Source organism: Oculina patagonica, chromosome 8, assembly GCF_052425735.1.
Source record: "Oculina patagonica isolate OP01 chromosome 8, crgOcupat, whole genome shotgun sequence".
Lineage (NCBI taxonomy): Eukaryota > Metazoa > Cnidaria > Anthozoa > Scleractinia > Oculinidae > Oculina > Oculina patagonica.
Window position 1 is genome coordinate 1,974,179 of NC_135765.1, and position 14,333 is coordinate 1,988,511.

A 14,333-nucleotide genomic window follows, 5' to 3' on the forward strand; every position below is an offset into this window, starting at 1 on the left:
TTTGGAATTTATTTCAAAATTGGTGGTCCAGCAAAACTAAAGAAAATATTACCTTATTAAACTCTATGATTTTATATGGAATTTTTGACAACAAGATTCACATGTACGCTTTAAACTACACGCTTCTTATTGCTAAGTACTCCATATACTGTAAAAGCTTACACGACGAAAAATTATGTTTCAACAGCTTTCTCGCAATCTTAATGGACAAACTTAATATACAAAGAGAAATTGCCATACAAAATAACAGTCTTAATAAGTTCAATCAAACATACGGAAATCTCTTGTAATTTTTTTTTTCTTTTATATTTTTTCCTTTTTTTTTTTTTTTCTCTGTGCATTATTCTTTTTTTTTTTTTTTAAAAACTAAATTCTTTTGTCGTAACTTGTTTTTTTTTTCATTGTAACTAAATATGATAGTTATATGCATTGTTCATAAAATTATAATCTCAAGTAGCTAATCTCAATATCCTGTAAAACGCTTCTGTTATATGTACGCTGTATGGTCTACTGTAACTTAATCTTGTAAATACTATCAACACTAATAAAAAAAAACTTCTTTAAAAAAAAAAAAAAATAAAAAAAAATAAAAAGTTCTTAAAAAATACATGTTAAAAATACAATTAAAAAAAAAAAAAAAAAAAAAAAAATAAACATCTAGTAGCAAGTGTGTGAGAAACGAGCTGATTATTATACAATGCATTTCCTTTAAAAAACGTTTACTCTTACAACTCGTGTTGGCAAACTCGAGTTGGTGTGTATGAACGACGCAACAACGGCAAACAAGTTGGCCAACTGTTGGCGACAAAATAGAACTTGTCTCTATTCTCACCAACAGTTTGCCAACTTGTTTGCCAACTGTTTCATCCTTATTTGGGCTGATGACAGTCAATGGGAGTTGAAAAAAATACTTTCCTCGAACTCTTATTCCTCAATTCTTGTCGAGTCCTTTAGAGGGTTTGACACTTCTGCTAGAAGGAAAACCTTTTGCAGCCGTATATCTTCTTCCGTCCTTCACGCCTCTACGATCTTGATACTTCGGCTAGGTCCTTACGAGCCACTACGATCTATAACGATCTTATATATATACATACTCGGTCCTTACGAACCACTACGACCTAATAAAGATCTTATGTACCGTGTCCTTACGAGCCACTGCGATCTTGTATCGATTTCATGAACGTGGTCTGATAAACGTTTCCAAGAACACGAGAATTCCGCCAAGATTTCTTTGCTTGAAGTATTCCATGTAAGCGCGTCTTGAGCGACCCTGCAAAACAAATCAGGCAAAAATATCATTAAACAAAGGTTGGAGAATGAGGGGGAAGATAGCGAACTTTAGAAATCGAATACGAGTTTGGAATTTCGAGACAATTGTATCCCCGAACTTTAACTCTTCCCTGTTGCTGACTTACACATAAATAAACGTTAGGGATAAGATTAGTGTAATTGTAGGTGGCACTCGAACTTGGTTTGAAAACTCACACATACATATACATACATTCTTTATTCAAGAGTACTCGTACTCAAGCTCGTACTCGTAGTCCAATCTCAAGGTCTAATATAAAAGTTTTGGCAAAACTTTTACAAATAAAGTTGAACCTCCCGTTGGCGAAAAAAGTGTAAGCTTATGGGAGGTTAACAATCCAGTGTTTGTATGTGTTTGGACCACTACTAAGTATCCGTTTACCGGACGGGAGGCGTCCGTTAGGTAGAGGTTCAAATGTAGTGCAGGCGCAAGATATACAGATTACCTTAATTAAACTTGGCGTCAGTTTCATCCCAGGAGGCTGAGTCTACGAAAAAAACACAAATAATTATTTCAAGATTAGTCATAACAAATATCAACATGAAATTCGAAAGCTTGAAACCTATCAAATATATTCCCAGAAACGAAAAAACTGATATATATTCGAAAAATAAAATCGTGTGCAAATTAAGATGAAATGAAGATAAAAATCGTATGCACGTTTTCATGCTTGTCACGATTTTTTATTTTTAATTATGTATTATGCGGTACACGTTTTAGCTACCCGAAAGTTAAGACCCCCCTCCCCCTCCCCGAAAGAAACAGAAATGTTCCCTAAATTCGGAACTTGGTCGTATCCTTACCTGATGAAGAAATTTCCAGGCCTCCCCAACCAACGCTATATGATGGTGGATTGAGAACAACTCGTTCATATGACGTACAGATAGAGAGTCGGTTACCAAGCTAAAGAATCAAACGTAAACTTGATTATTTAACTGCCTCATGAGACTTAAAGTTTTACATGATTGACCTCTTCATTGAAATCAAAAAAACTTTTTTCCCACGTTGAGACGTTATCTAAGACTTACGTTGGCATGCTAAAGCAGAACGATTTATTTCTGTCGATAAAAGCTTTGTTTCTCCACAAACTATCGCAGATATCCAAGATGTATTGGTTAAATCTCTGAATGCTTTGAAATCCATCCGGGAAACCCAAAGGAGCGCTCTGTTAAAATGAAAACCACGCGAAAGTTATTTTTACATGTAAACGTATATTATTCAGATTCCTCAAGCGTAACGCTGCTTGTTAAAACACACGAGTCTTTCCCGGCCTTTGAAAGAAGATCACGACAAATTGAAAGATCTCCTGTAAGATGTTCCGACATACTTATGTAAGTTTCAGTAAATATTTCGGTTCGAATAAGTGTCCACAAGGATAGTTTGTTGCATTTACCCTGGTGCGCGCGGTTGAGATGAAGACAATTTTGTTACAACATATAGTAGCACGTTTTGTATCTTTTTTTTTTCATTACCTGAGATTCGGCTTGTGATGTTTTGAGAGATTCAAACTCCTTCTTGTAACTGAAACATAAAAAGTGTCAATCAATCAGTCATTCAATCAATCGATCGATCAAAGAAACAATCAATCAATCGATCGATCGATCGATCAAAGAAACAATCAATCAAGTACCAAACGTGACATATCAATTCTTGACTTTCATGCATAATCTTTCGTACTTCCTAGAATTTGGTGGAACGTTAAAACAATATGTCCTAGTTGAGGATTTCCTTCGTTCTGCACTGATAACAAGGAAAATCGGCAATAAAATAGTTCGTTTAGCGTAACAGACATATACGCTGTGCTGTCTTATTTTGGGAAGCAAACTTAAACTGAGTTGCTCAGTGCTCGAGCGGTTTTCTTTTCACTCAAAGTGCCACGAAGAAAAAGGCAAGCAGCTATAAAACGCCTAGTAGGGGTGGGTTGAGGACGATTTGGATACCCTTCATGCTAGAAAAGGAAATAGGGCAGGTTTACATGAGCCGCGGAGTCGGAATTGTCATTAGCAAACATTGCAAATCCGGTGCAATTGGAAGCGTAAGGATTAGAGTGTTCTTTTTCTGCATTCAATTGCGATCTGTAGATTGTGTGAACTCTTGCGCTTACGGCGATACCGACTTCATCGCGACTACATCACTAGAGATAACTCCAGCCTTACTTGACAATGATTTGGCATAATCTTGAGACAGCCATGGAATTGTTAGAAAACAGCATTCTGTAGATGATGCCAGAGGAAGGAATCAGGACAAAGGGAAGGGAAAACTGTTGATGTGATGTGGACACCTGCAAGCGAATAATAAAAAAACATTCTCTTGTTCTACATTCTCCTTACTCCATTCATACGTTTTCTATTATTCAACTTAGAAGAATTTAGATCTTAATCAAGAATTTCTTCTGAGATTGTCGATTCTAATTCTCACGGCCTACTTGAATTTTTTATGGAGCGCTTTTAACTTGAGTGTGCCGAAAGTTATCCTGAATTGTACTGGTTTTGCTTACTTTGTTTTGTGATTGGTTTAAAAAAAAATTCGCGCAACTTTCTCAGCCAATCAGAAGTAAAACCAAAACCGATCGTGACTCGCTCGCGCACGTTTTCCTGCGCTTCGCACCGGTTATATGTATTTGCTTCGTGTCTTGATTGGTTCAATGGATTGTCTGTGTCCTTAGCCATTGGCCTGAGTGATTACTTTAGTTTTGGTTTTAAGACACTCGAATGAAAACCGCTCTAAAACGGAAAAAAGGTTAGGAATTCATTACAGTTGGGGCTATAAAATAAAACTCACCAGTTCAAAAAAGTTCAAAACCCAATGCTGTAACAGCGCGTGGTCTTCTTCGACCTTCAAAAAGAAATAAAAACAATCAAATAAACAAAAGCTACATATGATCACAATTAAACACCACATACAGAACTGTGCTCAAAAGCGGCATAAGCAGTCTGTTTTATAACAGCAAAACACATAGCACTGTTTAACTTATGGTCTGTTGAATGGGTTACCCTCCCTACCAACCCACTCCAAGCGGGAGAGCTTTTCATAGATTTCTTTATAAATAGCTGCGAAGCGTTTATATGAGAAATCGCAAAGTTGGCTCGGGGGGCAGGGTGACCCTAAGTGGAGGGTCACTCGCGTTGAAGGTAGGATGACCCTGGGGGACGAGTTCACTTTTTTCCATGTAAACACTGGCTCTTGACTCAGCAGCCAGGGACAAGTCTGAACATACAGAACATGTGTGAAATTGGGAGGGCCAACGTTTGGCTCGGACAACGCTCGTCAAAACATGACTGGGGTGAGAGGGTATCCCTCCTTCTAAGAACAACTTTTCTTCATATAAACAGGCCCTTAAATGTACAAAACTGACAACGTTTCGTCGGTTTTTTTAAATCTTTTGGCTAATCAAATAGCAAAGGATAGTGCAGCACGAAAGGACATCAAGGCAAGGCTCGGGAAAGCCCGCGGTGCATTTGCACGACTCCAGCCCGTCTGGAGATCGAAGCAGTACAGCCTTAGAACCAAGCTTAGGCTATATAACAGCATTGTCAAGCCAGTTTTGTTGTACGGCGCCGAGTGCTGGCGTGTGGTAAAGAGCGATATGAACAAGATCAACGCCTTCCACAACGGCTGCCTCAGGAGGATATGCCGCATTTTCTGGCCTAACAAGATCTCGAATGAAGAACTCTACAAGAAAACAAAGAGCCAAAGTGTGGTGCTTGAGATCAAACGCCGCCGGTTCCGTTGGCTTGGACATGTCCTCAGAATGGACCAAGACCGTATCCCGAAGACCGCTCTTAGATGGACACCACCTGGAAAAAGGAAGCGAGGGCGGCCCAAGACAACCTGGAGACGTACTGTGATGGCCGAGCTAAACGAGATGGGCTTGACTTGGGGCGAGGCACAACTTGTAGCAAAAGATCGGTCCCGATGGAAGCAGATCGTTGCCGCCTTATGTCCCACCAGGGACGAAGAGAAATAAGTAAGTAAAGTAAATGTACAAAACTGACAACGTTTCGTCGGTTTTTTTAAATCTTTTGGCTAATCAAATAGTAAAATTCCGCACGTGCACTGTTTTTACGAATGGTTATTGTTTGTTCCAATGTGAAACGCTACGAGAAATTTCCGTCAAACTGGACCCCATGCTAAATAATTTTTAGCACAATTCACTTCCAAGGCTTTGAGAAATGACCTATATAGTGTGTCACTGTTATATCGGTTCTTATATGTTTAATTTACGAGAAGAAAGAATATATTTAGAAAATATTTATTGTGCGTGTTCACTTGACCCACCTGCAATGCCACAACACAAACTCTGTCCACAAACTGAATGAAGTCATAGATGGTCTTGAGCGGATCGAATGGGTCACCTTCATCCTCAACAAATAACGACACACTGTAACCGCGATAGAACAACAAATCACTACTAAATACACCTTATTTGATGATTTTACAGGTAATTCGCGGTGATATTTTATGAGTTTCATCATAGTTTAAAAATAAAAAAAAAATAAAAATAAATATATGTTTATAGTGGTCATGCACTTAGCTTCATATCTCAACGAGATAGCTAGTTTACAGGCATGCCACTGAAACAGAGGAAACAAATATTTAAATGAAAATAACAAGGTTAAAAATCCAACTGGCAGGAGACAGACCAGCTGGCTATATACAAAGCGTGGTCGAGGATTTGAACTCGGGACAACCGAGAAACAAATCCAGCTAGTGGCAAGGGCAGGTCTTGAACCGGGGACCTCCAGATTACAACACCAGCACCCTTAACCACTCGGCCACGCTTGCCTCCCTAGTTTTATTCCTCTTCCCGATTATTTGTCTTCTTGTGTTCGAAGATTCATCCTGTTCGACTTCTCCCTAGAAAATGAAGATTTTCTCTTAACATGGCCGTTTTAATTTATACTAAAGGCTTGTTCATATAATGGCTGTCATTCGCTAAAACAGGGCTCCATTGAAAAGCACTGATGTGAAATGGACCCCCTGTTTAAATATTATTATTATTATTATTATTATTATTATTATTATTATTATTATTAAACATCAAAGACTGAATATAAGACACAGCCTGTTCAGTAGAATTATTAGTGACCCTTAGAGAGATTTTGTGCGCGTACAGCAAGTTTCACGACCATTGCTGACATCTCGTTGTCTCACCTAGCCAGTTCACGTGCTCTTTGAGAGCGTTCCTCCTGAAGCAGCTCTTGTTGCCGGGGTAACTCAACAGCCAGGAAATTCCTCAGCATTTCGGTAAAGCAATACATTACTTGGCACTGTGGAAGCAAAGTAAATCACATTATACGTCAGGCGACGATCGCCATAATATAAATAAGCTGAGTGGAATCAGTAGAACTTAAGAAAGAGAAAACCAACTGAACAGTATTCTGACTTAGTTACCTTCACATAAACTGGTGAGGAAAAGAAAAGCTTTCTGAGCGGCTCCAGAACTAAATCATTCAAACCTACAGAGGATAACCAAGTTAGAACATGAAAATCACACAAAATCTCTTAATAATTTGCATTCAAGTTTATTAAAACCACTCTTAAGAAAAAAAAACATAACGTTGCCACTCACGTTGAAACGGCCACAAGCTGAGATGAGTGATAAGGTGAAGAACCAGTGGCCGGAAGTCCAGTCCATTCCAGATGAACAGATATCGAACCAAGAATGCTTCCACAGCTGGGACAGATTCCTAGTACAGGAGAATTGCATGATTTTAATGTAAAGCAAGGGCAGAAATTAAAAAAAAAAAATGATCATCACCATTTCTGCATGATGTTAATGGACTGTTATCGGAGAATGATACGCGTAGGGGCTGTCTTATCAATATTGAACGACTAGAAGTCAGTAGAGCTGGTTTTCGATAATTTTCTAGACTAATTTGCGTTTGCCGAGAAAACCTGTAACGCATTCTAAACAATCATACCTTTTCAGCGGTTGGCACTGGATACATGTTTCCCGGTGGTTGGCACTGTTTTATGTTTTCCCACGCTTGTTATTTACATGTTTTCCGTGCTTGGCATTTAATGTTTTCCCGCACTTGATGCTGGTTGTGTGTTTACCGCCCCTTATTACCGCTAGTATTTTTTTTTTACTATTTGCCATTTACTTTGATTTTAGTTTTACGACAGCCATCAGAAAACGCTCAGACACGCAACGCTCCGACTAGGTTTTTCATGCACAAACGTATTTCTAGAGTTGCAAAGTAAGCTATCTTACTTGAAGAAAACCAGTAAAATGCTTCAACTTCTGTAACAACATCAAACTACTTGGGTCTGATTCCGATGTTGATCCGGTCAGAAACTCTGCAAAAAGACAAGCATTTACACCTCGTTATGTACTAGCCATTATTTAATGTAGGTTAGCAAGTACATTCTTGTTGCGGATTACTGATACACCTTCAAAGACTGAAACCTTTAGTGACAGATGAACAGTTCTTGGCTTGTAGTCACTGCCATGCCTGTCACGAAAGTTTGGTAATTGTTAACCTCAGATAATAGACCTAACCCTCTTCAATTTCCTTTTAAACGACAAGAGAAACGCGAGGTATTTAGCAACTAACACATGCTTACCGTTAAGGCTCAGCAAAACGAGGAAACATGTTTCCTCGTTTTGTCATCGTTTTGCCAATGCTCTATGCTGCGCGGAAACACGGAATGTTTCTTCCGTGTAGCAGACGCAAATTTTGCTTCTTGGATCCGTATTGTTACCTGATTTTTTTTTCGTTTTTAACTGTTTTGTTAGACCCTCAGTTAGACTCACTGTTATAAGTGCGTTTATTACCTTCGTATAAAGAATGATTGAGCCAGAAGTTTAATCTCTGTAGCATGACAAAGTCAGGATTACAACTCAGGACATGTTGTAAGAACGGAGAGTTCAGTACAGACGCGACCTGACTTGGAAACTGTGAAAAATAAACAAAAGAAATTATAGAAAGAAATATGCAAGTCATCGCACAGTATAGTCCAATTTAAAATCGGTTCATGCAGTACGTCTATTGAGTTATGGAGAAAAAATAAATTGCTATATTGAGAGAGGAAGCCACATCGGCTCTAGCTGGTTTTCATGCGGGTCCTCTATCCAGGTCGAATTGGAATTTGGAAATGCTGGATGCATTCGGGAGAGTAAACGCGCGGGAGTTTCAGTCCCCACAACTTAGGAAAAATTGTTTCCTTGGTGCACAAATGGAGAAACATTTGCTGCGGAGGGGAAATGTTTCTGAAAAACTTCAGAAACAATTTATATTTCTTAGGAACAAAGTTTGCTTTAGCAAAAAATGTTGCCGAGAGCGTTTCCTTGTTTGGGGCCTTCACTGAAATCAAACTAGCTGATGTACCTCTATGTTTTCAATATTCTCGAGCAGATCCTTGAAAGAGGAGAGCTGTTCAATGGAGATTTTCTTCTCTGCCATCATATCGGTTTGCACTTCTGGTATGTTGATCCCACGAAGCTTTCTTCTCTTTGTTATCTGCAAGTACACAAGACCGTTTCAAATGACTTTTCATTTTATAAGGAAGTAAGACGGGAAACGGGAGCATTTCCAAAATTAAAATCAATCAATAAATTAAAACCTTTAAACCTGATAGTGCCTTTTCAAAGGCACCAATAAAGTCTCACAATTTGATTTACTTGGCAGGTTTTTTTTCTTAATGCAAAATCCTGCTTCAATGTTGGATTGTTTGTTTCATAGGGCAGGAATTGTAGTTTACTTATTGCATAGCTAAAGTTGAACAGTTTTTGTTTTTGTTACATATGTTTTCAAAGTTGTACTCACAGGTGCTTTCTCTGTGGCCCTCACGGCAAGGAAGAAGTTATCCACTTTATCTTGTGGATTATGCTTGTTCTGAGATAAAGAAGGGGAAATGCACAAGCCATAAGAGCAAGTACAGCGCAAGAGTTGAAACATTTTTATCCTTGTACTTCAGTTCTGCTTGTGTTTTTCAATATTTGCATGAAGTCTTGTGGTTATGTATCCATTCCTGGCGATAACCAGACTTTACCATCTGTTATAAATTCCAATCAGTCATTTAATCTAACTTGAAATTAATCACACCAAATAAAATTTAAACTACCTTATTCTAACTAATTTTCGCGAGTATTAATTTTTGCGATTTCAAAAAAATCGCGAAATTTAGTACACGCGAAAAAAAACATTGCGCGAAATTTAGACACGCGAAAATTAATACCATATTATATACCAAAACAATAAAAATTTCAAATGTTTGGAACTGCAACTATCTCCCTTAAAAAGTATCTTTCTGTCTTGTTTTTGACTAGCACCCTTCCTCTGAATACTGTTTCAAGCTTGTAAATTGGTTCAAAACCTCTTCAGTACAGCCACTAAAGTTTCCGTTTACAGGCTCCTTGTAGTTACATTGAGCCAGACCTTTGTATATTTCCAGTGGTTCCTTAGTCTTAATTTGACGACTGATCTATAAAACACTGACAAAATCGCGAAATTTAATACACTTTTTCTCTAATTTTTCTTGCAATTGCGAAAAATTAATACTTGCGAAATTCGGCTCTCGAATTTTCGCGAAATTAAGTACATGCGGAAAATAGTAAGAATAAGGTATATAAATAACACTGTGTAGTATCATCAGGGATTTCAAAATGTTTTGAAGTAGGCATCAGCAACTGGAAGGGTAGGTGACTGTGACGGCCGAGCTTGTTTGTTACAAGCTGACTGCCATGGCCAAAGTAACCGACAACATATAATCAAGTAGCCGGTGGAACTCTGGCAGGTGCCGGCTTGTTTTAAAAACCCCGATCATAGGCCTGTAAAGCATGCAAAGTGCATTGTGTGCCAGTGACATTAGATACTGTTGTAACAGCTTTAAAAATTAATTAACAAGATTATTATATGGTACCTGAACTTTCCTGATTGCTTCTTTCCAAGATTTATCTAAATGCTTGAACCATAATTTCTATTAAGAGAATTTGTAAATAACATAATTTAAAAACCCAGACAGTTGTGTATATATGTTTTCACTTCAGATCACATATAAATGTACATACCTTATTTGAAGCTGATGTTGTCATGGTAACAAGGTTTGGACGATGTACCTTATACACAGACAGTAACCCAGATAGGTAAGGTTTGATCCCCTGGACATCAAAACAAAATGTTATCAGCATTTGATTACTAAGAAAGAATACCAAAGCATGATATTGTAAATGCATGCAATGCTGCACCATGTGTCTGGGATTTCAGGACACATCTAAACTAGGGCTGCAACGATACACCGGTACACCGGTCAATCCCGATATTTTTTGTCAAGATACAGATATGTATGAATATCCGTAGTTAAAATATCGCAGTATCCCGAAACAATAAAATATTCTTTATCAACATTCAGAAATAATTATTACTGTTTTTAATGACTTTTTACCCAAGTCAACGCCCTCAATAGCGATTTATTAAACTGAGGGACAAGGAAGTTCCATACTGCTTCACTTCTTATCACATATTCGTTAAAAACGCGTCAATTAGTTGTTGACTGACACAGCCTAACATGCGGTTCATGAGAACTTCACTTTGCAAATAAGTTTTCGCTGCTGATAAAGTGGAAAAAACTACGTTACCAATGAATTTAGTAAAATTATGGCACTTGTCAGATGTATGTTATGTTGTATCGTATCGTGTATCGTATCGTGGCGCTTGTATCGAGGTACATATGGTATTGTGAAAAAATGTATCGTTGCAGCCCTAATCTAAACTCTACAATCCTCATGAAGTTACCAAATGAATTAAATCCATTTGTATACAAGATTTTGGAAAGTAAACTGTATTTAGTAATCAAGGTTATTGAAGACGTTAGCACAAGAAAAAGCTTACCACACGACTCCGCAGATCCAATAGTTTTCTGATTCTGAAATTCCTCACTAAAAGAGAAATTATTGTAACTGCACATCAGAATTCGCTAACCATTAAGCCAGCATGCCTCCAGGTAATCCAAATCGCAAGCTGCTATAAATTTAAATCTACATCACATCTGTATAATTATTTGTGTTACAATAAACAAAACCAGTGAATCATCTTTTTTTGCATTTTAACATGTGCTAACATGTTAACTAGATAAACTTGTGATATATTTGACATCATGGAAAACTAGTCTGTTTATCATACAAGCCCACTAGATGGCAGATTTAGCTAAATAATCAATTAAAATAACAAAAACACCTTACCATCCTCTTTTCTTGTCAAGTAATAAAGCAAGTGGCATATATGAGGACACTGAAAACAAGGCAGTCATGACATGATCAACATTCAAAATCTTTGAACATTAAATTCCATTTAAATGTACGTACAGCTGCACAAGTGACCGAATAAACAACAAATCAATTAAACTGCAGATAGAAAATAGCAGTGAAAAACCATCTGTTTCAATTATAGGAATTGCAAAGTCAAGCAAATTCCAATGATTCAGCTAGTGAGATACCAACCACCACCCTTCACGACGGCTAGGGGTGGAGTAGGGGTGCATAGAGTGGTTTTAGACAGGTATGGGGATTACAAGTGCTCAAAGTGCAGTTTCTTTGCAATTGCTTACTGGTATATAGTTGCTTTCTTGTAAATCAATTAATTTTTTACAAATCCTTCCTAACTTACCAAAATATCACTTTCCAAGAAGAGGAAAAAGATTCCATACAAGGAATGCACATCTTTCAGATCATCAATTAAGTTGAAGACATTTAATATCCATCTAACCAGCAGACTCTGCAAATAAATCAGTTTGATATATTTAAGCATAGGAATCAGATAATATCATAGTTGATAGTCAATTTTATTTCTGGTCATGATCGTCTTTCTTGCATAGCATGCCATTCAAACATATGGCTGAAAGGTACAGATTCATGTTCTCTGAACTGACCAATGAAGAATTAAGACAGGGGCAGATCCTGGCAGGGTGGGAGGAGAGGTGGATTAGATCCACCAAAAAAAGTATAAACAAGCACATTAAAATAGAAAATAAGAATACCGAGACTGAGAAGGGTTTAAAAATTGTTGATAATTTTAGCTTAATAAAATAAACAATTTGCTATCATCCAAGCCCCTATAAAAAACCTGGGACTTATAGTAGTAACAAAAAATTTGCTAACAGGCACCACCGCTTTGAAAACTCCTGGATCCACCCAAATAAAGTCATTGTTGAATCACAAACAGAAAGAGAAATCAACAAAAAATTAGTGAGTGTAACCCTGTCAGGAAAGGAAAACCTGGTCATTTGTGATCAGTAACCAAGAATATACCAGAAAACTGAAAATGGATGGTTCGTTTGGTGGCTGGTAGAGATAAGCAAACCAATAATGGAGCAGGGATGGTGCAGTGGTGAGAGCGCTCACCTCCCACCAATGTGGCCCGAGTTCAATTCCAAGACCTGGCATCGGTCATATGTGGGTTAAGTAACTTGTTGTTGGTTCTCATCCTTGCTCCGATGGTTTTTCTCTGGGGTTCTCCGGTTTTCCCCCCGGCACAAAAACCAACACTTCTAAATTCTTATTCGATCGGGAATCCGAAGGCCACAGGTTTGTTAGTCGCAAGACTATTGAGTGCGACCTTCATAAAATAAAGTCAATTTATTTATTTAGTGGCTCGCATTGTGAGATAAATCCAAAGTATAACAAAACACAACAGACTAGCAGTTAGCCCTCTATGCAGACACTCAGAAGGCTTGGTACACATTCTGTCCCACAAGCCCAAAAAGTGCCTGTGTAGGATTATAGATTGTTTCTTGTATACCTTAATACTGATAGACAGTCTGATGTTACAAATCCTTGAGACTGCCATCACAACAGCTGATGCAGGAACTGATCTCTGAGGAATTAGGGACTTGATAAGTCTTGAAGATATGTTATCAGCTGTAATGTAGTTCACACAGAATAAAAAAAAATATTAATTGATGATATTTAACAATTATTCCATGAGCCCGGGTTGGATATGAGATGGTGGATAGCCAATGAGGCACATAGCACCAAGTTGGCTATAAAGATCTCATATCCAACAAGCGCAAGTGGAATACAGTCAACTCTCTCTTAACGGACACCTCTATAAGATGGACACCTCTTTAAGATGGACACCTGGTGTTGGTCCCATCCCTACCGTTTTTCAGCCATTTTACTATAACTAAACTCCCTATAAGTCGGACATCTCTCTAAGACAGACAGTTGAAGCCGGTCCCAACGGTGTCTGTTTTAGAGTGAGTCGACTGTAATTGTTTTATTAAAAAACGCCCAAAGAATTGCAATATTTGAGCTCCCCAGCTGTTTTCATTGACGGGTATTGGCTACCATGTTTGTGGTCAATGGTATATGAGCTTATATTATATACCATTGCCTGTTAACCAATCAAAATGCAGGAATTGCAATATACCATTGCTAGTTTTTAATAACAATCAATATCTCCTAACTAATTTTCCAGGTTTATTCCAAATGCAAGATTTTGAGAACAAGATCTAGATGATTATGTACTACATATACAAGTAAGATTCACTATTCACCGTATATGGTCGTGAAAATGTGATAAACACAATACAAACAGAGAGTACGGTTTTATTTTGTGTCACGAAATCAGCTGAAACTAACCATACTTTCCACTTGTCGCTAACTTGACTAAATTCACAAGTTGATCCGGTTGAAGTCCATCATTATATGCAATGCTCTCGATCTTGTCAACTGCTAGAGAAGTTTCCACATTGATCCGAACTTTCGGACCGGATAAATCTACAAAAAAAATGATAAACAGTTCACAACATTTCACTAAAATTCAGCTGTTGTTTTTAGAACACAACCGAGTGTCACGAAAATTTTAAGCTTACCTTGGTTTACCAAGAAATCTATCGCTTCATCAGCTTTAGTAAAGGTTGTTGTATCGTTACTCATGATTTCGTTTTAAGTATCAAGGCCCAACCAGTGACAATTTCAGGAAAGTAGACGGCCGAACAACACTCGACAGGGCTCTCTCCATCTTTGAAAACAATCTTCGACAGGCGCGCCAAAATTCAAGTATCCATCCCAGCAACCTTT

The 14,333-nt window shown here is 37.9% G+C and overlaps 1 protein-coding gene across 1 annotated transcript; it reads right to left on the reverse strand.

Annotated features, from left to right (window-relative positions):
* Nucleotides 1-951: 951 nt before the first annotated feature.
* LOC144662029 (centromere protein I-like) lies at nt 952-14,310 on the reverse strand. Its single transcript, XM_078522763.1, has 23 exons — nt 14,126-14,310; nt 13,893-14,030; nt 13,051-13,169; nt 11,920-12,027; nt 11,496-11,544; nt 11,146-11,192; nt 10,326-10,415; nt 10,178-10,234; nt 9,082-9,150; nt 8,644-8,775; nt 8,091-8,211; nt 7,527-7,612; nt 6,882-6,999; nt 6,704-6,768; nt 6,464-6,579; nt 5,588-5,690; nt 4,091-4,144; nt 3,466-3,590; nt 2,782-2,830; nt 2,338-2,474; nt 2,113-2,212; nt 1,755-1,796; nt 952-1,270 (listed from the first exon to the last, which is right to left on the reverse strand). Exons 1-23 carry the CDS (start codon nt 14,187-14,189, stop codon nt 1,175-1,177), a joined length of 2,085 nt encoding a protein of 694 aa, XP_078378889.1. The 5' UTR covers nt 14,190-14,310; the 3' UTR covers nt 952-1,174.
* Between the last annotated feature and the right edge of the window lie 23 nt (nt 14,311-14,333).